This window comes from Eriocheir sinensis, chromosome 2 (genome assembly GCF_024679095.1).
Source record: "Eriocheir sinensis breed Jianghai 21 chromosome 2, ASM2467909v1, whole genome shotgun sequence".
Taxonomy (NCBI): Eukaryota; Metazoa; Arthropoda; class Malacostraca; order Decapoda; family Varunidae; genus Eriocheir; species Eriocheir sinensis.
This window is the reverse complement of record NC_066510.1, coordinates 1257420-1284286: the sequence shown is the minus strand read 5'-3', so window position 1 is coordinate 1284286 and position 26867 is coordinate 1257420. Positions and strand designations below refer to the sequence as shown.

The window sequence follows — 26867 nt, the reverse complement described above, 5'->3', positions numbered from 1 at the left end:
TTTTTAGAACACGCACCTTTACCTAATACTATTACCGATGGTACGCTAGGTTAGCGATGGTACGCTTAGTTAGCCATTAGCCCACGCATGTGAGACCAGGTACATCACGCGTGGTTATTTTTTTTTTTTAGAACACGCACCTTTACCCAAAGGGTTTTGTGAAGGTTTGGGCCGGGTATAGTATTAGGTAAAAGTGTGTGTTCTAAAAAAAAAAATAACCACGCGTGGTGGACCTGGTCTCATGCGTGGGCTAATGGCTAATCGTACCATCGGTAACCTAGCGTACCATTGCTAGCCGGATCGTTGGCACATCGCGCTTATGTACAATATGCCTTTTCACTACCTTTACCACTTTTTCATTACTTTTAAGTTTTTCCGCCTTCATATTATGGATAAGAGACATGTATTTCGTCCCTTAAGTACAATATGGAGGCGTAATATCGTATTTTGGAGGTGTGAAGTGATTTTCAATAATTACCTTTTCTTTAAACAAAGGAGAGTTAGGAGACAGCTCAAGGGCAACAAAGCGTACTAGAAAAAAAAAAACACTACTCACCACTCCCAAACAGACAAAAGTAGAGTCTTGATACACTCTTCTTGAAGGTCAATTTATAGGCAGGAGGAAATGCAGACGAAGGAAGGCTGTTCCAGAGTTTATCAGTGTAAGGGATGAAAGAGTGAAAATGCTGGTTAACTTTTGCATAAGATGTTTGGCAGGATAGAACATGCAGTAATTGACTTAAATTAGAAAACTATTGATTTAGGAGGGAAATGGGCAGGCATTGGTTTAGTAATCTAGGGTGGTGGGGGAATGGAATAGACTCAGCAATCACATAGTGAGTGCAAGGACGATAGCTTGTTTTAACCCTTCTGCTGCAATTGGCACAGATTTGGCTTTCACTGGTAGCCTGGTAACATATATAGTCCCAGGTCTTTCTCTGCCTCTGTGGTGGATAGTGGAGTGTTTCCCATGTGGTATTGGAATGCTGGATATCTCCAAAGATGCATGACTTTACATTTTCTTCATTGAATTGTAGCAGCCACTTTTTGTTCCATTCCTGTAGCTCGGTGATGTCTTCTTGTAGGAAATCCACAGTCAAGGGGTTAAGAGTAGACTGGATAGCTACGTGGACGAGGATGACAGGTGGTAGAGGGGGGGAATCTGGAGCTGCCGTGTGTAGGCCATTCGGCCTCTTGCAGTCTCCCCATGTTCATGTGTTTAAATCAAGTGCAGCGGCCAGCGGGGCCGCGGGAGGAAGGGAGGCATGCAGTTAGCAAGTTCAGAACAGCTGTCAGCGTGAAAATGATTAGAATTTCCACATTCGTTTCGGGATTTACCCCCGTCGCAGGGGGGAACCCGCCGCTGGCGTGCGGCGGGTGTGGGGAAGCCTCCGCCGCCGCCACAGCCACGGGTAGAAGCCGGCGAGCAGCGACGGAGGCACGGGCCCTCCGAGCAGGCGCTCAGGAGCAGTCCGTAGCTGAGCCGAGCGAGCAACTCAGCAGTCTATAGGTGGCCCAGAGGCCTGGAGAGTTGCTCGCTCGACGAGTGCTGGCGGTCCACTGAATTTCCACATTATCATTATTTATATATATCACTTACCCCCAGCTGGCATCCTTCCGTAATAAATGTAGCTTCACACCAGGCTGTGTCCTCTTTATCACCACAAAGGGACATGATTTGAAACTCCGGCTGGTAAACGTTGTGGCCGCGGCGGTGTTATGATTTTTGAACGAGGCAGCGTTGCAATCGGAGCAGAGAAAGATATTGCTGCGAATAGCGGCATAATAACCATTAAAGGTTAGGCCGAGATAATTATATTCACCCACTCTTTCCCCCTACAAACCAATGATTCAATGTAAATCATTATTGATGGAAGTCAGCGTGCGTGCTAAAACAATATGAGTTTGAAAGAAAAACATGATCACATTGTTTTAAAAGAACGGCAGTAGGGCTACAACCTTGGTTCATTCCAGTATGTATACAGAAATGTTAAAAACATAAAACACATCTAACCACTGGTAGCCTCCCACAAATGCAGAGAAAGTAATAAAATTGCGGTACAACAATAGTGTTATGCCGGACGTATACTTGGGTTCCGTGTCGCCGTCACAAGACTCCGTGGGAGGGAGATATGTAAACACCTTGCACAGCTTCTGTAGTTTAATATTCTTCCTTAGTTGTACAATTCACTCTTGACTCTTCACTGGCCACTAGCTTACTAAGACTGGGACTGGCGCTCTCTCGCCCTCTTCTCCTATATATATCCAGAACAGTACAGTCTAGAATGTTACAGTATATTTTAGATCATACAAGAACATGTAGCAAAAAATATATGCGAGTAGGCAACACTTCCCGCCTGGCGTCTGGCCGCGCTCCGCGGGGCGCGGACGGCTCGCATTGTTCCCCGCCCCCCTGCTCGCTCCTCCCGGAGCCTTCTAGAGGCACATGGACGCCGGGGAAAGCTTCCAGCACAACACTATCCCCCCCTCTTAATTGTGATCGTCCCGATCACACACTTAACTATATACAACAACAGTGTCTTCTTTACCACAAGGTGTCCGCTAGTAATGCTGTCGTGCATTTCTTTCAAGACGCCTTCCCGTGACTTCATAGGTAGCACCGTGGATCAGTAGTAGTCAAAAACATAATAATCGTCGTATCGCCGTGGACGCCTGCGTTGTCTCTGTCTTCTGTTCGCTGCCTCCTGCGCGTCTGTCTCCTGGTGCGCCTCGTCGTCGTTCGCTTCTTGGGGTGTCCCTGGAACATCTGCCGAAGCCGGGAGGTTATCTCCCACGGGTGAAAGGTCCAGAAGACCTATGTCGTCGTCGACCTCCTCTCGGTCCTGGACGTCCCTTGCGTTTTTGTCGGCTGCTGGGTGTCTGTAGTTGTTCCAGAGGTGTAGTTTCCCGGACCGTGGTACCTCCTTAGGCGGTTGACGTGGAGAACTTTCGGCTTGGTCCTCTCCGTTCTCCAGATTCGGTAAGTCACGTCGGAGAGGCGTTCTAGCACAGTATATGGGCCTCCCCAGGGGCTCTGTAACTTCGGAGACTGTCCTTTCTTCCTCTGCGGGTTGTAAAGCCAGACTTGGTCTCCTTCCTTGAAGTCAACGTGGTTTGCCCTCATATTGTAACCGCTCTTCATGGCCTCCCCGGAGAACTTCAAGGCACCTCGGACTTGATGGTGCACCTCTTCCAGCCGTTCCTCTAGTTGACGGGCAAAACTGGAGGCGTCCCTTGGAAGTCTTTACCCAGGAGGCCTTCCTGTCAGTAGGTCCACCGGCAATCGCAGCTCACGTCCAAACATCAGTTTTGCCGGTGAATACCCCGTAGTCTCGTGGGCGGCAGACCTGTAGGCCATGAGGAGCGCAGGCAGCTTCTGATCCCATGAAGACTGATCATTGTTGCACTGCTTGGCCAACTCCTGGCCCAACGTCCAATTAAACCTCTCCACCATACTATCTGACTGTGGGTGCAGAGGGGTGGTCCGGGTCTTCTTGATACCCAGGAGCTTGCAGCACTCAGCAAGGACTGCTGACTCAAAATTCCTTCCCTGGTCGGAATGGAGCTCGTTAGGCACACCGAAGCGACAAAAGAACTCCTCCACCAATGCCTTAGCGATGGTAGTGGCTTCCTGGTCAGGGATGGCGTAGGCTTCCGGCCACTTGGTGAAGTAATCCATTGTGACGCAAATGTACCTATTTCCGTTCGTCGTCAGAGGCAAGGGTCCTGCTATATCCACTGCCACCCGTTCCATGGGGGCTCCAACCTGGTATAGTTGCAATGGGGCACGGTGACGCTTCTTGGGGCCCTTCTTTGCACAGCACACCTCACACGCGTGACACCATTCTTCCACGTCCTTCTTCATGCCAACCCTGTAGAACCTTTGGCGCAGGCGACTCAGTGTCTTCTTTACCCCAAGGTGTCGGCTAGTAATGCTGTCGTGCATTTCTTTCAAGACGCCTTCCCGTGACTCCATAGGTAGCACCGTGGATCAGTAGTAGTCAAGACCATCATGAGAGACCCAGCGTCGCTGTAACACCCCGTTGTCCATCCGAAGAGTGTCCCACTGAGTCCAGTAATTCTTGGTGGTAGGGCTTTCTCTCGAGATTACTTCCCACCCAGGTCGCGTTGACGATTAACTCAGCCACTCCATAATTGGTCTCAGATCCCGGTCCTCCTGCTGTAGTTTTCCCAAGTCTTCCCATGGCACTTCCGCTGTCTGTTCCATTGTAGTGCGGTGGCACATATTCTGGACGCTTTCCCTCTAGAGGCAATGTTGACACTCAGGTAGGCAGGGGCGCCGGCTCAAGCTGTCCGCGTTACCGTGTGTTAGCCCAGATCGGTGCACAATAGTGTAGTGATGCTGCTCTAGTTTACCTATCCAGCGAGCAAGCTGGCCCTCAGGATTTTTCAGTGACTTCAACCACAGCAATGCAGCGTGATCCGTGCGGATGGTGAAAGTTGCACCGTACAGGTATGGAAAAAGTCAAGGCTCTTGACTACTGCCAGGAGTTCTTTCCGGGTCACGCAATAGTTTTTCTCGGCTGGGGTGAGCTTCTTGTTGAAGTAAGCCACAACCCGTTCCTTGTCGGCACATGCCTGGGACAGCACTCCACCAATCCCCTCATCACTGGCATCACAATCCAGTATAAAAGGCTTAGAGGGGTCTGGGTAGGTGAGTACGGGCGAGCTGATGAGGGCCTCCTTGAGCTTCTCAAAGGCAACCTGAGTTTCCGCTGTCCACTCAAACTTGCGCCCCTTCTTCGTCAGGAGGTGCAATGGTGCAGCAATCGTAGCGAAGCCTTTCACAAACCTGCGGTAGTATGAGCACAACCCGAGGAAGCTCCGCAGCTCCTTCACGTTGGCGGGTGTCGGCCAGTCCCTTACCGCAGCCACCTTCTCAGGATCAGTGCGTACTCCAGCCTCGCTCACGATGTGTCCCAAGTATTGGACCTCCTTTTGGAATAGGCAGCTAGCATTTCTTCGGGCTGAGCTTAAGGTGTGCAGCTCTAAACCGGGCGAAAACCTCTGATAGCCTTTCCATCTCCTGCTCGAAGGTCCGGCCAAAGACAATCACGTCGTCGAGGTAGATGAGTGCCGTCTTCCAGTGAAGTCCCTCCAACACCCTCTCCATCAGCCGCTCGAACGTGGCCGGCGTGTTGCAGAGGCCAAAGGGCATAACCTTAAACTGCCATAGGCCTTGACCGTAGGAGAAGGCTGTTTTCTCTTTGTCCTGCTCCGCCATTTTGACTTGGTGATACCCAGACTTCATATCCAGTGTTGAAAACCACTTGGAGCCCACCAAAGCGTCGAGCGTGTCGTCGATCCGTAGGAGTGGGTATGAATCCTTGATGGTGAGATCGTTGAGGGCTCGGTAGTCCACGCAGTACCTGAGGGAACCGTCCTTTTTCCTGACGAGCACTACAGCAGACGCCCACGGGCTGCTGGACCGCTCGATTAACCCCTGTTGCCGGAGATCATCCATCACCTCATCCATCTCCTTGCGACGGGCTGGTGCCATCCTTCGAGGAGCTTGCTTCACTGGGCGGTGGCTACCTGTGTCGATGTGGTGCCCTACCAGGTCCGTAGCTACACCCCAAGTCCAGGTCTCCTGTGGAAAACACATCTGCATTCCCTGAGCTGTTCCACTTGGGGCTCCTCTAGACACTCGGAGCTCCTGTCAAACAGGTCGCGCAGGTAGTCGGGCAGCTCCTCCTGGGGCTTCGTCAGGGTTCTCCTGCAGACACAGGTTCTCGGTTCCTGGTCGAGCTCTTGGCACAACCCCACCATGGTCCCTTGTTCTATTTTCTTTGAGCTGAAGGAGACATTGGCCACGACGACAGGCACTTCCGCTGCAGCAGGGTCTACCAAAGTACTGCCTACAATCACCCCGTTTTCTACCGGGAATCGACTTCCACTCTCTACCACACACAGGCTAGCCGGGGGGGCACCCGTAATTTGACAGGGTAACAGCATCTCCGGCCTCGGAGGAATAATGATGGTACGCTTGACCGTCACTGGCAGGTCTTCCTTGTTCACAGTCGTCAGTGGCACCCTCCTTCCTCCTACAGTCAGCTGCTTAGCGCGGAAGTCCAGCTCGCACCAGTGGGAGACAAGATAATCCATACCTAGGATGCAGGGGTCGTCCATGTCAGCCACGTAGACAGAGAGGAACTCTTCCTTTCCTCCGAGCTCAAACTTCACGTCCACTGGGCCTCTGGCTCTGCGTAGTGTCCTGTGACTCCGCACAGTCGATGCGGCGTCTTAGGAAGTCGACGACTCACCACGTCAGGCCGCACCAATGTGCGTTCCGAGCCTGTGTCGACGACCACAGGCCACAGCACTCCGTCAACTTTGCCCTCCACTTGGCAACTTTTATGGTGGTTCTCCTGCACACTGATATCTTCGGGGCATGTACAGGACAGACTGGTCGTTGCCCCCGTGAACCAGTCCTTCTTAGTTTCCCGAGTGGTGGTCCCTCGTTGGGGGCACATTTTTCCGACACTCATTCTTCCAGTGCCCCTTTTCTCTACAGGTCTAGCACTTGGGTCCTTCCCTGGGCTTCTTCTTAGCGCCACCTTCATATTCCTTCTTCCTCTTATAGCATTCGTTCTCCTTGTGCCCAACCTTCTCGCAGTACCAGCACGTTCCTTGGAACCTGTCTGTGTCGCTGACAGCGCCCTTTCGTGCCCTAAAGCCAGAAGTCGAGTCGTCCCTGTAGCTTGACAAGCTAGACCTAACAAAGGACTCAAACTCCATGGCACGTGCCAGAGCTTCATGCATTGATGTTGGCTTAGCTTGGTTCACTTGTATCTTCAGCTGAGGGCTGTCCAGGGCATCGATGAATTGATCACGCAGCAAAACCGTCAGCAGGTCAGGGGTGGCACCTGGGTATGCCTTGTGCGCCATGCTCTCAAGGTCCTGAGCGAGTTCCTGAAGAGACTCGCCGCGCCTCCTGTTGCGGGTTCTGAACCTAACCCTGAAGAGCTCGTTCTGGTGCTTGGTCCCATATCGTTCATCCAGCGCCTGTGTCAGCCCGCTGTAGCTGCCCTTTGTCGCATTGTCGAGCTGAGCAAGGACCTCCAGCGCCGCCCCTTTCAGGCTAGTGGCCAGCTGTACCGCGCACTCTTGGTCATCCCATCCGTTCCGGGCTGCCAACAGCTCAAACTGAGCGCGGTAAGCCTCCCAGGAGACCTTGCCATCAAACTCCTGAGGCTTCTTTCTAACAGGCGAACCCAGCAGACTCATGGGGCTGGCGAAACTTCTTGCGGGGATAAACTCAGGCGAAACAGGACTCAAACTACCCCGGACTTGCGTAGGAGAAGCATCTTGGGTACAACTAGCCCCTGCAGGCACTGGCTGTCCGTTTCCAGCCAAGCAGTCTGCAAGGGCCTTCACTCTGTCACTTACGTCACAAACTGGCTGTTCAGTACGGTTCACCTTTCCCTGCACTTCTAATATTTCTTTGTGTGTCGTCTCCCGTTCCACCTCCATCTCTTGTTGAAGATTTGTGTGTTCTTTCTCCACTTCTATCAGGCGTTGTCCTAGCTTCGTGGTCACTGCAGTCATTTCTCTTCGTACTGACTCACTTCCATCTTGTACTGCTTGTAGCTGTTGCTGTAATCCCGTGAAGCGATCTTCTAGCTGTTCTTTGAGTTCTTGGAGTGTTCCTTCTTGTTGTTGCTGTGCTCTTTCTTGTTGTTCTTTGAGTTCTTGGAGTGTTCTTTCTTGTTGTTGCTGTGCTCTTTCTTGTTTCTCCCCCTGTAGTCCCGCCTGGTGCCTGGCCGCTAGCCCCGCGGGGCGCGGGCGGGGCCTTGCTCCCTGCCCCCCTGCTCGCTCCTCCCGGAGCCTTCTAGAGGCCTATAGACGCCGGGGGAAGCTTCCAGCAAAACAATATTATTGTTATGCCGGACGTGTTACTTGGGTTCCGTGTCGCCGTCAGGAGACTTCGTGGGAGGGAGATATGTAAACACCTTGCACAGCTTCTGAAGTTTAATATTCTTCCTTAGTAGTACAATTCACTCAGACTCTTCACTGACCACTATATAGCTTAATATTACTATGACTAGGACTGACTCCTCTCGCCCTCTTCTCATATATATATATATATATATATATATATATATATATATATATATATATATATATATATATATATATATATATACCGAACAGTACAGTCTAGAACGTTACAGTATATATTAGATTATACATGAACATGTAGCAAAAATATATGCGAGTTGGCAACACTTCCCGCCTAGCGCCTGGCCGCGGGCCCCGCGGGGTGCGGGCGGGGCTTTGTTCCCCGCCCCCCTGCTCGCTCCTTCCAGAGTCTTCCAGACGCCCATAGACCCCGGGGAAAGCTTCCAGCACAACGTTATGGTTGAGGGACATGCATTTTGTTTTTTTAACCCGTACAGTACCGGCCGATTGAAATATTTTTGGCTTGCCCTGTACCGGCCAATTTTTTATTTTTTTTGTTGGCTTAAAAATGTTTCATGTGATGGGAAATGTGGAAAAAATAAGAAAAACATTTCATAAACCTACTGTTACGAATGTGCTGTATGTGAATGATTGTATGTGTAATGTGATGAAATTGTAGCATGATGCAATGTTAGCTCAGCATGGGTAGGTAGGGTAGCAAAATAAGAAAAACATGTCATAAACCTACTGTTACGAATGTGCTGTATGTGAATGATTGTATGTGTAATGGGATGAAATTGTAGCATGATGCAATGTTAGCTCAGCATGGGTAGGAAGGGTAGCATTGGGTAGGCGGTGGCCGAACTGGTAGCGTACTGGACCCACATTCGCCGCGTGATGGACGACGCGGGTTCGAATCCTCACGCTACCACTCGGATTTTTCAGTCACCGCCGAGTGGCTTAAAACTACCCACATGCTGTCCTGAAGACCACCCATCAACCCGGACTCTAGAGGAAGCCGTCCAAGCGAATCAAGAACGAGTTCCGGGGGGCAGCATGAGCCAACGCAAGATGGCGCCACTATAAACACTCGCCTGCGCCAGAACGGGCTGGGCCGACCATCAGGCCCCACCTGGAAGAAGCCTTGGGCCGACCATCAGGCCCCACCGGGAAGATGCCTACCGGCGTAATAGACAACAACGTGAAAAAAAAAAAAAAATGGTGCAACTCTACTTGTTGGGACAAGAGAGACAGAGGGGAGCCCGGGGCCACCGGCCGCCGGGCAGGAAGTGCTGAGTCGGCTGTTGCGAGGAAGGGTGGCTGAGGGGCAGTTGAGAGGACGCGTGTCTGGGCTTAGAGAGTGTTGAGCTGCTCCGCTCGCGAGCTGTGTGCTTCCGGTGTGCGTGTCTGCCGTGCCCCTGTACTGTGCCTGATTAACTAACTGTTCTGTGCCCTTGAAAGTTGCTGTACTGTGTGAGGAACCTGTCATTAAACTAGAACACAGAGAGGGCAGAACAGAGGGCAGACGAGAGGGCACGCGAGCAGGCTCAGAGAGCAGAAGAGAGGGCAGACGAGAGGGCACGCCATCTTGCCGAGATCCTCCAGAGTTGTTTCTCGTCGCTGAAGGTGGAAACCCAGCATTACACCGACCAGGGCTGCGACAGCGCGAGGAGTGAACGGCTGGAGGAGGTGCGGACCCAAGGCGAGTTATAAGGCCTGAGAGAGGCGGAGAGGCAGCTGCGAGAGGTGGCACCGTCGCACGCGGAGGAAGAAGGCTCAGTTCTGGCAGGAAGCGCCGGGGCGGCGGTCCTGCAGGGGCCTATCTGGGGCCCCTGGCAAGGACTCCTGGAGCCTGGTAGCGTCGTGGCGGAACCAGTAGCTGCCGCAGGAGGTTGGGGAGCCCCCGCCTCGTTGCCTCCCTCACCCCCTCCCTCTCCTCCATGCCAGCCGGCTCGCAGGTCACGTAGTCCACTCTCTCTCCCATGGCAGCAGCGAGAGGTGGCAACGTGGTGCGGGGAGGAACAAGAAGCGTCACGTGTGCTGGCGGCGGATGCACGGGTGGCGGACTGGCGGGGCTCCGCGTGGGGCCCCTGGCAAGGGCCCCTGAAGCCTGGTGGCGTCGTGGCGGAGCCGGTGGAGGCTGCAGGAGGCTGGGGAGCCGTCGGAGCCGCTCCCTTGGGTCCAGCTGGTGCTGGAGTCGGACCCATTAACTCTGCCTCGTTGCCTCTCTCACCGCCTCCCTCTCCGCCATGCCGGCCGGCTTGCAGCCCACGTGGTCCGCCCGCTCCCCTCTGCAGCTCCCCAGCCTCCCGGCGCTCAGGGAGGCTTAAGCCAGCGGGGCACGACGGGAAGTTGGTATGGGAGGCCCAGTTCAAGATGCCAGTTGCTGCCCAGGGCTGGGGCGAGGATGAGAAGGCGCTGCAGCTGACAACAGCGCTACGGGGCTCAGTGGACGAGCCCGGCCGCTTGGTGGGGAGCGCCGAGAGGACCTTGGGGCGGCCTGACATGCCGGCCGCTACGCGACTCCAGGATGCGCCACAGAGGCTGTGTGGCGTCACGGGGCACTGCGTGCAGTCTGAGGGCCCAGTGGAGGCTCGTATCGGCGTAGGCAGCGCTGTGGAGCGCTGGCCGATGGACGTCGCCGATCGAGACGAGCCGTGCGTGCTGGGCCTCGACTACCTGACGCAGGGCGAGGCCTGTGCCGACCTTGGACGGGAGCTGGAGAGGCTGCGCGGGCAGGCGCCTTTGCTCTAGAAGGTCGGCCGTGCAGAGGTAGTCGCGGCGGAGCGACTGCACCTTGCCCCGGGGACGGAGGCCAGGGTCCTGTGTTGCCGGTCGGACGCGATGCCAGCGGAAGGCGCGGTGGAGTCCACGGAGGGCCTGCAGCTGCCTGATGGTGTGGCAGCCGGACGGAGTCTCGAAGGAGCGGGGAAGGAGTCAGTCACGGTGCTGGTGGCTAACTCCTGCGACGAGGCTCGGAAAGTACCCGTTGGTGCCAAGCTGGGCACCTGTGAAGAGGTGGAGCAACAAGAGGAGGCATCGGGGAGTGCGGAGTCGGCCGCTGTGAGGCCGCTGCCCAACTTCCTGGAGGATTCGGCGCACCGGAGCGCCGCTCACCTGACGGAGGCGCAGACGAAAGTGCGCCACACCCTGGCTCGGTGCGCGGACGTGTTCAGCGGGGGTGGATTGGACCTGCTGGGCTGCACGGGGTTGGTGAAGCACAACATCAGCACGGGAAATGGTGCGCCCACCAGGAGCCCGCCCCGACGTGTCGTGCCGGCCAGGCGGGTGGAACTACAGCGCGCCGTCAACGGGCTGGCGGCGCAGGGGGTGATGGAGCGGACAGACAGTCCGTGGCCCTCAGCAGTCGTCCTGGATATGAAGAAGGACGGCACGCAGCGCTTCTGTGAGGACTGCCGGGCGCTGAGGGGCGAGACTGGCGAGGACTCTCACCCCCTGCCGTGGACCGACGACGCGCTGACGAGGGCCTTGGAGTTCGGGGCCTTGACGATGACCAGCGGCCTAGGAGCGGCCGCCCCGCCCTGCCATGACCTCCGGAGCCGGATGGCGAAGGTGAAGATGAAGGCAGCGTTGATGAAGGCGAGCCCGGAGGGCTTCCGTGGCTCGTGCGGGGACTGTGGCAAGAGGGGGCATAGGTGCAGTCGGTGCCTGGGGGAGCGAAGGACGCGTTCCCTTGACCGGCCAAGCCCCGATGCCCACCAGCCTCGCTGTAAGGACTGTGGCCAGTCAGGCCACCGCTTGAGTGCCTGTCCCAGGCCCAGGGACGCGGCGCGGGCGGGAAGCGCGGACGGGCTGGAGAAGGGAGCCGACTTCCAGCCGTCTTCCGCCCTCGGGCCCCGCCTTGCGTAAGCTGCCGCCGCCCGACCAGCGTGTTGCCAGTGGGAGGCTTAGCGGTTGTAGCCACGACGCGTGACAGTGGACACCGGGGGCTGAGGAGACCTCGGCGCGGCCTGACCCGGGGTAGAGTGTGCTATTGGAGGGGCCAGTGGAGGCTCGTATCGGCGTAGGCAGCGCTGCGGAGCGCCGGCCGATGGACGTCGCCGATCGAGACGAGCCGTGCTTGCTGGGCCTCGACTACCTGACGCAGGCCAGTAAGGCTCGTGGTGGCCTCGGACGGGAGCTGGAGAGGGTGACCGGAGAGGTGCCCTTTGCTCCCAGGAGGTTTTTGAGCATGGCTGCGTGGGGAAGTAGTCACAGCCGGGCGAGGGCACCCTGCCCCGAGGGTGGAGGCCAGGAGCCGGTGTCGACTGTCTCGAGCGTCACGTGGAGCGGATGGCGTGGAAGAGCCCACTGAGGACTGGCGGCTGGTCGACGGCGTGGCTGACAGGCGGAGCCCCTTAGGGACGCGAGAAGAGACTGTGGAGGACAGACTGGTTTATGTGTATTGCATGTATTTTTCTGTGTTCAGTGTTCGGCCGGGAGCTCAGGCTACCGGTGGATTTGGCCACGGGGCGGCCCCCCGACGTGAGCTTGCCCACCGTCACCTCTGGCTTCGCAGCGGCACTGCAGGAAAGCCTGGCTGAGGTGCACCGACGCGTACGGGGCAAGCTCAAGGTGGCAGGCCAGGCCATGAAGGAGACATACGACCGGCGAAGGACGTAAGCCCCAGCAGAAGCGACGAGGACGTGTCGGAGGCCGACCAAGGGGCGAACGAGAACATGGGCGGTGCGGGCGAAGCGGCAGATGTCAGTGACGACCCTGAACAAGGACTTAGGGCCGACGACACCGCTCTGGGTGCCACCGCCTGCCTGCCGCCGCCCGCATCTCCCCAGCGGTGCCCTCGGCGAGAGAGGCGACGGCCGGGATGGTTAAGAGACTTTATAGTGATGTCCCAGGGGACTGAATAGTTTGATTAATTTCATGTGTTTTGTTTGTTGAATGTTGGGGCAGCCGGGTCGACTGCCTTCTGAAGGAGGGGATAGTGTTACGAATGTGCTGTATGTGAATCATTGTATGTGTAATGTGATGAAATTGTAGCATGATGCAATGTTAGCTCAGCATGGTGCAACTCTACTTGTTGGGACAAGAGAGACAGAGGGGAGCCAGGGACCACCGGCCGCCAGGCAGGAAGTGCTGAGTCGGCTGTTGCGAGGAAGGGTGGCTGAGGGGCAGTTGAGAGGACGCGTGTCTGGGCTTAGGGAGTGTTGAGCTGCTCCGCTCGCGAGCTGTGTGCTTCCGGTGTGCGTGTCTGCCGTGCCCCTGTACTGTGCCTGATTAACTAACTGTTCTGTGCCCTTGAAAGTTGCTGTACTGTGTGAGGAACCTGTCATTAAACTAGAACTTAGTGTTCAACGTGTATCCTTTGTGCCCTGCCTCGTTCCCTCCTCCCCTCGGTGTTCGGTGTGGGCCGCTGAGTGACTGGTGCCCGTGTGGTTGTTCTGGCGATCACGCCGCCTGCCTGCCCGTGTATGGTGTGTGGTAGGGGGGGTGGCGTAACACTACTTTTCGCAGGAGACCTCCATGAAGTGTTACCACTGTATGGCTGGGAACAGCCCCTGTACGTGATCGATGGTTTATGGAGGATTTGACAAGTGATAGAGGCCAGGTAGCCCATTTTTGCTGCACACAGGTGTAGAATACTCCAGAGAGCACCATTTCATGGGGTATAAGTGTGGGATTTTTAGAATTTTCAGGACAGTAGAATCTCGTGTTACAAGGGCGGCTCAATATAGGATATATTCTTCCTCATCTGGCACATAATCCTTGTCCGAACCAGAGTTTGAGAGTGCTCCCACGTCTTCTTCAGATGAGGAAACCTCAAACTTACTGTCTATCGACATTTGACAAAAGTAATGTGCCGCCTCGAAATTGTTTACACTTGGTCTTGATCTTGATGTCACAGGTGGCTTGTGATTCCTCCCCAAGTTGGGTAGTGTTGCCAATGCTACAAACGCACTCGCGCAGTGTTGCCATATTGTCTGCAGCAGTCTCTGTAGCAAAAAATAAACCAGCTACATCGACTGTAACAGTGTTTAGCAAGCCCGACGTGTATATGCGTCGCTAGTATTTCCTGCAACCAGAGGCGGTGACGCGTATACGCGTCGCTAGTACTGTACGGGTTAACTATGATAAATGGAGGCATATTATCGTATTCTGGAGGCGCGGAGTCAATAGCCACAATCACCTTATATATAACGGGAACACGAACCCGTGAAGCAGATTCAAAATGCGGTCAGTCAGGATTCACGTGTTCGAACAGCTCGGGCAGGATCGAGGGTCGAAAGCCTGCACTTGCAGTAGAACCCGCAGTACTGTTTAAGACGCGGGGTTGGACGGATCACGGCTAGCCGGTGGTTTTGCTTGTGTCAGTGATAAGCAATGAAGATACACCGTGTTTGGTGCCACGGACGCTAGTGAAATGCCAGAATTTTTCTCTTTTCGGATCTTTTCCGTTTGGCGTACAGCGCTAAAATTAATTTTAATATAGATTTTCTTATGTATTTTTGTCCGTAGAATCCGAATATGACAACCGTTTTATGGAGAAACGAACAGTTTTTAAGTTATTTTCCTTTACGCTGCAGCCGCCGCAGCCTCAAAATAGCTCGCAGAGGGCTTAGGGTCGGGGAGCATATTTAAACTACTCCAACCGAACTTTACGACCTACTAACAGGGGCTGCGCCCCAGACCTCCCCCTAATAACCAGGGGCTACGCCCTCCTGGACCCCCCTCATGTATATGTGACTTATTTCAGCGAGGAGGTATTTCGCAACACCCGCTGCAGCCTCGCCGCGGCCAGCACCAGAGGCGACGCGCTTTCGTAAACATTATCCCATATTTTCAAGAGTAAAAAAAAAGTCCTTGAATTGGATTTTCAAAGCGTTTCCATGACTGCTGAAGGTTTGCAAACGGAAAAGATCCATAAATTGTATATAATACTGAATATTACGACTTTTTAAAGTTTGAATTCCTTCAGTAATAGATAGGAAGAAAATAACTTTAAAGGCAAATAACTCAAAAACTGTTGAATTCTCCAAAAAAATAATGTGATATTCTGATTCTACGGACAAAAATACATAGAAAAATCTATATTAAAATTACTTTTAGCGCTGTACGCCAAACGGAAAAGACCCCTCTTTTCTACACTCCAACACGATCTCTGCGTGTAACGAAACACACGAGAAATTAATCCAGACAAGGAAAGGTTTGCCGGCGCCGGGGATCGAACCCGCGACCAGCGTAACGGGAGAGCCACTCCTTTACCAGTCGGCCAAAGAGGTACCCCACTGGCTAAGTGGGTTATGGGAGGCTCGCCCATCAGGCAAGTCAGCACTACACGTCTTCCCATTCCCATTTAGATTAATTTCTGTGTTGAGTTCCCATTTTCTATGAACTGGGCCATCACTCTACCTGTTACCCTCTCGGGGTGACACAACAGAACCACAGGAGAGGATGCCCACCGCTTTGCCACCAGTAAAATGCCAGAATTTTTATCTTTTCTACACTCCAACACGATATATCTGCGTGTAACGAAACACACGAGAAATTAATCCAGACAAGGAAAGGTTTTGCCGGCGCCGGGGATCGAACCCGCGACCAGCATAACGGGAGAGCCACTCCTTTACCAGTCGGCCAAAGAGGTACCCCACTGGTTAAGTGGGTTATGGGAGGCTCGCTCATCAGGCAAGTCAGCACTACACTAGCAGGACAGAAACCTTGCGATGAGGTGACAACCTACTGGCACCGGTGCTAGAGAGGGCATGAGTGTGGTATAGGCGGTTAATATATGTGGGCGCAGATGGCCTCCGGCGCCACGCCAGACCGGTAAGGTGAGCATCGTTTGGTGGGTTCACTATGCTTCTCTCCCAGCTTGCAGATCCAGTGAGAATGCGTGGTTTCCGTATATGGGGAACACTAAATTCGTCGCAAACACTCATTTTAGTGGCGGTGGGAGGAAAATCCTTAAATGTAGGGAATTTCCCTAGATCTAGGGTAATTTTTTCCCCCTCCCCCCACAAAAAAAAAAAAAACGATTGCGACGGATTTCGTGTCTCCCACCCGAAACCCCGCATTCCCACAGGTCCCAAAGCTTGTTTTGGGGGTGAGGGGGGAGTATGGGCAAACACTAGAATTTTACCTCAATTTTTTTCCCCTGATATGTATGTTAGCTATAGGTAACAGGTGAGGGGAAGGGATAGGTGTTGGGACTGTGTGGCAGAGCGGCGGGGATGAAAGGACCCGCGGGACCCAAGGCTTAAACTGATCGACTCGCCAATCTATAAGACACGTACTTTCTCTTCTCATCAGCTATTTCTAAAGGTTAGAGAGAGGGTCAGTCGAGTTTTAGCGAGCGTTTCTTTGGGTTCATGGTAGCTACAAAAGAAGGGTTAAACTAGGGTCATAAAAACTACTCCTGGAAATGCCCAAAACTTCCGGGAAAGCCTCGTCAAATATGTATTCTTGGGCAACGAAATATCATAATACGTTTATCGGGAGGCGTCGGGAGTCAATCGTTAATGTGTGACACTTGCCTGAACCAAAGATACAAGTGTTTGACAAGCGCGGCGAATAATGGGCCAAATATGGCGTCAAAGTCTCAGTAGAGGGGACAAGCAAACGTCCCTCGCGTCCAAGACCAGGGCCGGGGCAAGTTTCAAGTCAAAAACAAGTCCACTATCCCCCTAAAACACTCCAGGAGAACATGAAGCCTTGATCCACTCTGTCCGGGCAACACTTGGAAAAGAATCCTCCGTCTGGTGCTGAGCCCAAGACTGTGTGCTCAGGCCCGGGTAAGAACCACTGGGAGAGGGTGCCCACCTCTAGGTAATAGCAGTCGGTGCTCGTAAAGTGTGCCTCTTCTCTCTCACGATCTCCTACCGGTCATATTTATCTTTAAAATTATGTCCACCCTGCCTCGTGGTACGTCCTCCAGGAGACTGTACCTCAATGTTGAGGAAGGGGCAGCCACCTCTTACGAAGGTTGTACTTACGTTATGGATTCCTTTTTGGTCCGTGAATACAGTGCATTAGCAAATGGCTTCCAGAAATTAGGAGAATTTTTTATATAATGATGTAAAACATGAAAACACTAGGGGGGTTCAAGGGGGGCAAAGATCCCCTGTTAGGGGGTCCAGCCCCCTTGTTAGGTAGGTTACATTAGGTTATTAGGTTAGGTTAGTTTAGATTTATTTGGTGTGTGGCATGGGCCGGCGGAAATACCTGGGATAGGACGGGGCAGCGGTGGGTCCACCACACTGGTGGGTGATGACGGGTGGGAGCGGGTTAGTGACAGGTCAGGTGGGTCCACCACACTGGTGGGAGCGGGGTGATGGCAGAGCAGGGGTGGGTCCACCACACTGGTGGGTGATGACTGGTGGGAGCGGGGTGATGGCGGGGCAGGGGTGGTTCCACCACACTGGTGGGTGATGACCGGTGGGAGTGGGGTGGTAGTGGGGCAGGGGTGGTTCCACCACACTGGTGGGAGTGAGGTGGTGGCGGGGCAGGGGTGGTTTCACCACACTGGTAGGAGTGGGGTGGTGGCAGAGCAGGGGTGGCTCCACCACACTGGTGGGTGATGACTGGTGGGAGTGAGGTGGTGGCGGGGCAGGGGTGGTTCCACCACACTGGTGGGTGATGACTGGTGGGAGTGGGGTGGTGGCAGGGCAGGGGTGGGTCCACCACACTGGTGGGTGATGACTGGTGGGAGTGAGGTGGTGGCGGGGCAGGGGTGGGTCCACCACACTGGTGGGTGATGACTGGTGGGAGTGGGGTGGTGGCAGGGCAGGGGTGGGTGATGACTGGTGGGAGTGAGGTGGTGACAGGGCAGGGGTGGGTGATGACTGGTGGGAGTGAGGTGGTGACAGGGCAGGGGTGGGTCCACCACACTGGTGGGTGATGACTGGTGGGAGTGAGGTCGTGGCAGGACAGGGGTGGTTCCACCACACTGGGGGGTGATGATTGGTGGGAGTGGGGTGGTGGCAGGGCAGGGGTGCATGATGACTGGTAGGAGTGAGGTGGTGGTGGGGCATGGGTGGGTCCACTGCACTGGTGGGTGATGACTGGTGGGAGTGGGGTGGTGGCAGGGCAGGGGTGGGTCCACCACACTGGTGGGTGATGACTGGTGGGAGTGGGGTGGTGACAGGGTAGGGGTGGGTCCACCACACTGGTGGGAGTGAGGTGGTGGCAGGGCAGGGGTGGGTCCACCACACTGGTGGGTGATGACTGGTGGGAGTGGGGTGGTGGCAGGGCAGGGGTGGGTGATGGTGGGTGGGAGTTGGGTGGTGGCGGGGCAGGGGTGGGTCCACCACACTGGTGGGTGATGACTGGTGGGAGTGGGGTGGTGGCAGGGCAGGGGTGGGTCCACCACACTGGTGGGTGATGACTGGTGGGAGTGGGGTGGGGGCTGGGCTGGGGGGGGTCCACCACACTGGTGGGTGATGACTGGTGGGAGTGGGATGGTGGGAGGGCAGGGGTGGGTCCACCACACTGGTGGGAGTGGGGTGGTGGCAGGGGAGGGGTTGGTCCACCACACTGGTGGGAGTGGGGTGGTGGCAGGCAGGGTTGGTCCACCACACTGGTGGGAGTGGGGTGGTGGCAGGGCGGGGGTGGGTCCACCACACTGGTGGGAGTGGGGGGGTGGCCGGCCCGGGGGGGGTCCACCACACTGGTGGGAGTGGGGTGGTGGCAGGGCAGGGGTTGGTCCACCACACTGGTGGGAGTGGGGTGGTGGCAGGGCAGGGGTTGGTCCACCACACTGGTGGTAGTGGGGTGGTGGCAGGGCAGGGGTGGGTCCACCACACTGGTGGGTGATGACTGGTGGGAGTGAGGTGGTGGCAGGGCAGGGGTGGGTCCACCACCCTGGTGGGTGATGACTGGTGAAAGTGGGTTGTTGGCAGGGCAGGGGTGGGTTCACCTCACTGGTGGGTGATGATTGGTGGGAGTGGGTTGGTGGCAGGGCAGGGGTGGGTGATGACTGGTGGGAGTGGGTTGGTGGCAGGGCAGGGGTGGGTGATGACTGGTTGGAGTGGGGTGGTGGCTGGGCAGGGGTGGGTCCACCACACTGGTGGGTGATGACTGGTGGAAGTGGTTGGTGGTGGGGCAGGGGTGGGTGATGACTGGTGGGAGTGGGTTGGTGGTAGGGCAGGGGTGGGTGATGACTGGTGGGAGTGGGTTGGTGGCAGGGCAGGGGTGGGTGATGACTGGTTGGAGTGGGGTGGTGGCAGGGCAGGGGTGGGTCCACCACACTGGTGGGTGATGGCTGGTGGGAGTGGTTGGTGGTGGGGCTGGGGTGGGTGATGACTGGTGGGAGTGGGTTGGTGGCAGGGCAGGGGTGGGTGATGTCTGGTGGGGCTGGGGTGGGTGATGACTGGTGGGAGTGGGTTGGTGGCAGGGCAGGGGTGGGTGATGACTGGTGGGAGCGGGGTGGTGGCAGGGCAGGGGTGGGTCCACCACACTGGTGGGTGATGACGCGTGGGAGTTGGGTGGTGGCGGGGCAGGGGTGGGTCCACCACACTGGTGGGTGATGCCGGGTGGGAGTGGGGTGGTGGCGGGGCAGGGGTGGGTCCACCACACCGGTGGGTGATGACGGGTGGGAGAAGTGTGGTGGTGGGGCAGGGGTGGGTCCACCACACTGGTGGGTGATGACTGGTGGGAGGGCAGGGGTGGGTCCACCACACTGGTGGGAGTGGGGTGGTGGCAGGGCAGGGGTTGGTCCACCACACTGGTGGGTGATGACTGGTGGGAGTGGGGTGGTGGCAGGGCAGGGGTGGGTCCACCACACTGGTGGGTGATGACTGGTGGGAGTGAGGTGGTGGCGGGGCAGGGGTGGGTCCACCACACTGGTGGGTGATGACTGGTGGGAGTGGGGTGGTGGCAGGGCAGGGGTGGGTGATGACTGGTGGGAGTGAGGTGGTGGCAGGGCAGGGGTGGTTCCACCACACTGGTTGGTGATGACTGGTGGGAGTGGGTTGGTGCTGGGGCAGGGGTGGGTGATGACTGGTGGGAGTGGTAGGGCAGGTGGGTGATGACTGGTGGGAGTGGGTTGGTGGTAGGGCAGGGGTGGGTGATGACTGGTGGGAGTGGGTTGGTGGTAGGGCAGGGGTGGGTGATGACTGGTGGGTGATGGTTGGTGGGGGGGCGGGGCGGGGGGGGGTCCACCACACCGGTGGGTGATGACGGGTGGGAGCAGTGTGGTGGCGGGGCAGGGGTGGGTCCACCACACTGGTGGGTGATGACTGGTGGGAGTGGGGTGGTGGCAGGGCAGGGGTGGGTCCACCACACTGGTGGGTGATGACGGGTGGGAGTGGGGTGGTGGCAGGGCAGGGGTGGGTCCACCACACTGGTGGGTGATGCCGGGTGGCAGTGGGGTGGTGGCGGGGCAGGGGTGGGTCCACCACACTGGTGGGTGATGACGGGTGGGAGCAGGGTGGTGGCGGGGCAGGGGTGGGTCCACCACACTGGTGGGTGATGCCGGGTGGGAGCAGGGTGGTGGCAGGGCAGGGGTGGGTCCACCACACTGGTGGGTGATGACGGCTGGGAGCAGGGTGGTGGCGGGGCAGGGGTGGATCCACCACACTGGTGGGAGTAGGGTGGTGGCAGGGTAGGGGTGGGCCCACCACACTGGTGGGTGATGACGGGTGGGAGTGGGGTGGTGGCGGGGTAGGGGTTGCCCACTGCGCTGGCCGGCGATAATGGGTGGGAGCTGGGCGGTGGCGGGGCAGGGGTGGGTCCACTACACTGATGGGTGATAACAAGTGGGAGTGGGGCAGTGGTGGGTGCACCCTAGCCACTGAAAAAGTCAATCATTTAGTTGTTTCTGTAAAATAAAACTATCTCCATCATAAAAGGTATCATATTTTGCCCAGAAATAGTCTCAAAATTAGTAGGCTACCCTTCCTGCCATAATTCCCAACTATTCCATTGGTTGATAACTCTCATAAAAGAATTTGTTCCTCTTTGAGGTTCTGTGCCTGGGGTTAGCTAGCTTCCAGCTACATCCTCTGGTGTTTTGTTGGTTCTGTCCCGCAAGTTGTAGGAAGTGACTGTCCCTGACTGAATTGATGCTGTGCATTACCTTGAAATCTGGATCATGTCTCCTTGTTTCCTCCTTTCCTCCATTATTGTTAGTCAGACTCCCTCATAGGACGGTTATGACTGCTCCAGGACTAGTTAAGTGGCTCTCTGTTGTATCTGTTCCAGCTTATTTATGTCTCCAAGTATATGGGGACCATGTCTGGATAATATAGGTGCCATTCACGTAATGTCACAATGTCAACAAAGACATGCTTGTCGAGCACTGGGTTCCAACAAACCACGCCAAATTTCTCAGTTGGTGCCAAAAGACAATTTTTTGTCAAAATAGCATCCTCTTCAGGAATGCCAGGGTGCAGAAATAGTCGGAACAAGTTCCTAATAAGAATATTCTACGGACTACCAGCTGTGGACAAGAGATATGGACTGAAATGAGAGAAAATAATGAGAACACTGAGGGCAGTGGCTGGCCAGCCTGTCAAGAGTGCCTTGTCTGAGGCAGGAAGGAGACTTCTTATTGTGTGCAGTGGCCATTTCTTTAATGGTACAGCATTATTAATTCTTTCGATCATAACCTTTGAATAAAGTCAATAATCTGGGCAAGAAACTTAATGTGTACCTGGGGAAACTTGGGGAAGGTAAACTGGTAACCTGGATATTACACTGGCCCCTGACCTGAGGTGATTGGCTCTCCCACCACAAGCTCAAAGGGCCAGCAGGATGGAGTTGAGCAACACTGCCATCTGCATCCATCAGAGCTGGGCATCGCTAATGAATTTGAACTTCCGCTATCACAAATCCGCTAACTTATTCCATAAATTTCACAAATGCAATTCCGCAAATTTTGAGATTTAGTTTAGATCGCAATCGCAAATCCGCTATCGCAAATAGCTACACATTATTTGCAGTCTTCCGCCACAAAACTTGACACCGCAAATGCAAACCGCAAACAAAAATTCTATTACAGGTAACTCGATTTACACGAGTATTGTGTCCTTGAAGAGGTCGCGTAAATCAAAAACAATGTAAATCAAACAAGAGGTAGGTTTCTATCGAAAAATAAAGATTCACTTCATTCATTGGAGAGAGAATATCCATTTCACTCGGTCTCAGCCTTACTCGTGTGAGGAAGAAATGAGGGACACCATGAGCGACTGGCTAGTATTGGTACAGGTACCGAGCAGTCTGGTACCCGTACCGTAACGTATAGTTGGTACTGGTACCTGCCCACCCCTATTGTTGAGTAGCGTGGCAGTGTGGGTTCTGTATTGTTGTTTAAGTGGCGCGCGGGAAGAACTGAGCTCAGCTGTGTGGCCGCGGCGCCGTGTGAGTCCAGTTGCATGAGATATCTGGTGGCCACTCCATAAAATATCGCATATAAGTGAAAAAATGTGTAAATTAAACATTTATTTTGATTTTGGACCCCGCGTTATTTCAAAAACGCGTAAACCAAACTCACGTAAATCGAGAGATACCTGTACCAACAGCCCCTCGAATCTCTTTTCACTCTATTTGCAATGTAATACTGTGGCTGCTGCTGTAAGATTTACCCCTGAATAGGGAACAGGGCCTTTGGCGTAATACTGTAGCTAGGCATTCAAAGTTTCTTTTTTTTTTTTTTTTTTTTAATGACCTAGAGTATAAAGAAAACTATTTCTTGACCAGCATTGACCATACATACGATACTGTTACTTCAAGTATAGATGATTTGTAATCGTACTTATTAATTTGCAATAATCTGATAAGCATCTGTTTTAAACTTATCGTAATGAGAAGGACCAAAGGAAGTTCATCAGTGTGACTGTCACAACTATTTCCATATTCCTATGCCCTGTCTCCTTCAAAATACTTATTATGATGTTTATAAGAAGATCCCTGGAGAGGGTTATGTGAATAAGCTTTTTGTAAAAAGTGGAAAAGGCAACAACTTAAAAAGTTTTTAAATTAATCAGTTTTTATTTTAATATTTGAAGAATCTATCAGATTGAGGCTGTCCCTTACAAACATGAAATGAGACTTAAGAGTCTAAGAAATCCTCCTCCGAATTCTCCATTGTTACCTCCTCCACTGCCTCCACCTGCTACTCCGTGGTGACGTTATTTTCTGGCTGCTGGGCACTGGTGCATTGGGCAGCTTCACCAGCTTGGCTTGGTGTAGGGTCTGTAGGCCTACTATCCACGCTAGATGTCTTTAGATACTTGTACATGGTCACGGACTCACGGCCAGGCAGTGCGGGAAGTTGAGGCAGCAGATGTGCACACGTGCGTGGTCCACTTCAAAATGACTGACTGGCCACCAGAGAGCCTGTCATACAGCTGAGTTGCGGGAGATGACGAGCCAGTACACGTTCACACACGCAAAGTCAGTGGCGATTGCGGGGCAACTTGCCTTAAAATAAAACTGCTGGCCAGTAACTTCTAGCACACTTGACTTGAATTTCTATACTTGCCTTATGTAAACTAGCCTTTAGCAGGGGTGGGCACGCTGGGAACCGGGCTGGCTCATCCACGTGTTAGCAGAGGTTAGTGGAAGTAATACCGCAAACGCTAATCCGGAAATTAGTGACCTCTTTGTTGCAAATGCAAATCTGCAAATGAAATGGAACTTCCGCTATTGTGGATTTGTGGACTAATTAGTGGAAGTGCCCAGCACTGGCATCTATAGCACATGCTCCAAACTTTACCTTTAGTTGTTCAGATAGGTCAGTTATTGTGTAAGAACTATATGCATATACACACCAGTCCATTCAGCAGAGAGTATAGGCCCAGTATTAATTAAGGATTATGTCCAGCCACCCAGGGTGGTTTGGTTTGGCACTGCAGTCAAGGGTGAATATCCAAGGAGTTTAAAGACAAAGCCTTCGGATTTGGAACACATGAGCTTCTGGATTGGTTAAGATATATAGAAATAAGTAAAATTGCGCACACACACACACACACACACACACACACACACACACACATATGGACATATGAAATATAAATATATAAACATATGGACATACAAAATGGGAGATGGGGAAATATTAAAGAAAGTAAATGAAGAGAGAGACTTGGGAGTAATAATGCAAGATTATATGCAACCAGGAAGTCATATAAATCGGATCTTTGGTGATACATATAACATGGTGATAAATATAGGTATAGCATTCCACTACATGGACAAAGAAATTATGAAAAAATTAATAACTACTATGATCAGACCTAAACTAGAATACGCGGAAACAGTGTGGTCTCCACATATGAAGAAACACATAGTAAAACTAGAAAGAATACAGAGGATGGCAACAAAAATGGTTACAGAACTGGAGGGACTGACATATGAAGAGAGACTAAAGGAAATGGACTTGCCAACAGTGGAACAAAGAAGAGAAAGAGGAGACCTAATACAAATATATAGGCTATTGAGTAAAATGGAAGAAGTAGATAATGAGAAATTGCTACTAAGAGAGGAACCTTCCAGCAGGAATACATGAGGACAAAGTAAAAAGTTGAGGAAGGGAAGATACTCAAGAGACATAAAGAAATATAGCTTCCCACAAAGAAATATAGAGGTTTGGAACAGATTAAGTGAAGAAATAGTATCGGCGAAGTGTGTGCAGAGTTTCAAGGAAAAGTTGGATAATTATAGATACGGAGACGGGACCACACGAGCATAAGCCCAGGCCCTGTAAAACTACAACTAGGTAAATACAACTAGGTAAATACACACACACACACACACATTTATAAAAGTGGAGATAAAACTGAACCATTAAATTATAGGCCACTCTCTTTAACAAGTGTAATGTGCAAGATCTGTGAAAGTATAATAAAAAAACAATGGGTTGAACATTTAGAAAAGGGAAACATGATAAATGGACAGCTTGGATTTAAAAGAGGAAAATCGTGTTTCACCAACTTAATATGTTTCTACTCAAGAGCAATAGACATGGTGCAAGAAAGAGAAGGATGGGCTGATTGTGTACATCTAGATCTGAAAAAGCTTACGACAAGTTTCCGCACAGAAGGTTACTCTGGAAACTACAGAAATGGGGAGGAATGGGCGGATAAGTCATCGAGTGGATAAAGGATTACTTAACAGGAAGAGAAATGAGAACAGTGATTAGAAAAGAGAAATCAAATTGGAGGAGAGTAGAGAGTGGGGTTCCTCAGGCTCAGTTCTGGCACCAATAGTGTTCATAATATATATAAATGATATGCCGATGGGTATAAAAAGTTATAGGAGTCTTTTTGCAGACGATGCAAAGTTAATAAGAAAAGTGAAGATGGATGAAGACTGTGAAGAACTGCAAAAAGACCTGGATAGAGTGTATAGATGGAGCCAGTTATGGGAGATGGAATTTAATGCAAACAAATGCCATGTTATGGAAATGGGGGAAAGTAAAAAAAGACTGAGGAAAACATACAGGATGGGAGAAGAAAACTTAAAGGTGGTACATGAAGAAAAAGATTTGGGAGTAACGATGCAAGACACACTATCCCCAGAAAAGCACATAAACAAGTTATTTGGACAAACCTACAGGATGATGCAAAATATAAGGGTATCATTCCATTATATGGACAAGGAAATGATGAAAAACATTATAACAACACTAATAAGACCAAAACTTGAATATGCTGCTGTTGTGTGGTTGCCTCACAAAAAGAAGGATGTCAGAAAGTTGGAAAGATTACAGAGAATTGCTACTAAAATGGTCCCAGAACTCTCGAATATGACGTATGAAGACAGATTGAAGGAGATGGACTTGACGACACTGGAACAAAGAAGGGAGAGAGGAGATCTGATCACACTGTATAAGTTGGTAAATAAGTTTGGTAAGGTGGATAGAGATGATCTCTTCTCTACTGCGAGAATGCAGGGGCTGAGAGGACATGGAAAGAAACTTAATAAAGGAACCTGTTTGAGTGACTTGAAAAAGTATAGTTTTCCACATAGAAGTATTAACACATGGAACAGCTTGCGGGAAGAGGTGGTGGAGGCGAGCAGTGTCCATCAGATGAAGGAAAGGCTGGATCAATGTAGATATGGAGACGGGACTATTAGAGCTTACCTCGGGCCACCTAGACTACAAATAGCTAAATACACACACACATATGGTACATGGCACATGGCAGATGGAATTCAACCTTGGGAAATGTAAAAAAATAGACTTTGGTAGGAGTGGTAGAAGATGTGAATATGATTATAAGATGGGAAGTGAGATAATATGCAGAGGAGTGGAAGAAAAAGATTTGGGAGTGACTATCTCAGAGAACATGTCACCGGACAAACACATCAACAGGATAACGGGACAAACTATGAATTTGCTGAGGAACATAAGGACGGCATTTGTGTATTTGGACAAAGAGATGATGAAGAAAATAATAGTTACAATGATAAGGCCAAGGTTGGAGTATGCAGCAGTGGTCTGGTCTCCTCACGAAAAGAAGAACATAAGAAAGCTGGAAAGAGTACAGAGAGCGGCAACTAAGATGGTACCGGAACTTAGGGATCGGACTTCCGAGGAGAGACTCAATAGCATGGGGCTCACAACCCTGGAGAGAAGAAGAGAAAGAGGAGACCTGATAGTGGTGTACAGGGTGGCAAGCGGGGTGGAGAATCTGGACAGAGAGGACCTGTGTGTGTGGAGCGAGAGAGAAACGAGAGGACATGGAAAGAAGTTGAGGGCGACCACGTGTAGGCGAGATGTGAAAAAGTTTAGCTTCCCAAACAGAAGCATTGAGCTGTGGAATAGACTGGAGGAGGAGGTGGTTTGTGCAAGAAACATTCATGATTTTAAGGAAAAGTTGGATAAGAGAGGATATGGAGACGGGACAGCGCGAGTGTAGCTCTTTTCCCGTATGTCACAACTAGGTAAATACACACACACACACACACACACACATTTGTAATTGTAACACTAATTCCTATTATTTTTGTTTAATAAATATTTATTCACTATTATTTTTTTCTTG

General features: G+C 52.6%; 2 protein-coding genes across 2 annotated transcripts in view; one reads left to right on the top strand and one right to left on the bottom strand.

Annotated features, from left to right (window-relative positions):
* Nucleotides 1–15444: 15444 nt before the first annotated feature.
* Nucleotides 15445–26867, top strand: part of LOC126998392 (uncharacterized) — a 162937-nt gene continuing 151514 nt past the window's right edge. The window contains exon 1 of the mRNA XM_050860019.1: nucleotides 15445–15521. The gene's annotated coding sequence lies outside the window, so the exon portion shown is untranslated. The remainder of the gene's footprint in view (nucleotides 15522–26867) is intronic.
* On the bottom strand, nucleotides 17175–20970 carry LOC126998058 (uncharacterized). The gene is made up of 6 exons (XM_050859396.1): nucleotides 20954–20970; nucleotides 20496–20616; nucleotides 20043–20454; nucleotides 19126–19524; nucleotides 18250–18752; nucleotides 17175–17504 (listed from the first exon to the last, which is right to left on the bottom strand). The coding sequence occupies exons 1-6, from the start codon at nucleotides 20968–20970 to the stop codon at nucleotides 17175–17177; spliced, it is 1782 nt and encodes a 593-aa protein (XP_050715353.1).

Bases quoted from the DNA above. Each gene is read 5' to 3' on its own strand.
- LOC126998058 (XM_050859396.1), bottom strand. The intron at 20,455-20,495 runs GTGGGCCCACCC...TACTCCCACCAG, and splicing joins CGTCATCACCCACCAGTGTG to TGTGGTGGATCCACCCCTGC. The intron at 17,505-18,249 runs GTGTGGTGGACC...ATCACCCACCAG, and splicing joins CCACCAGTCATCACCCACCA to TGTGGTGGAACCACCCCTGC.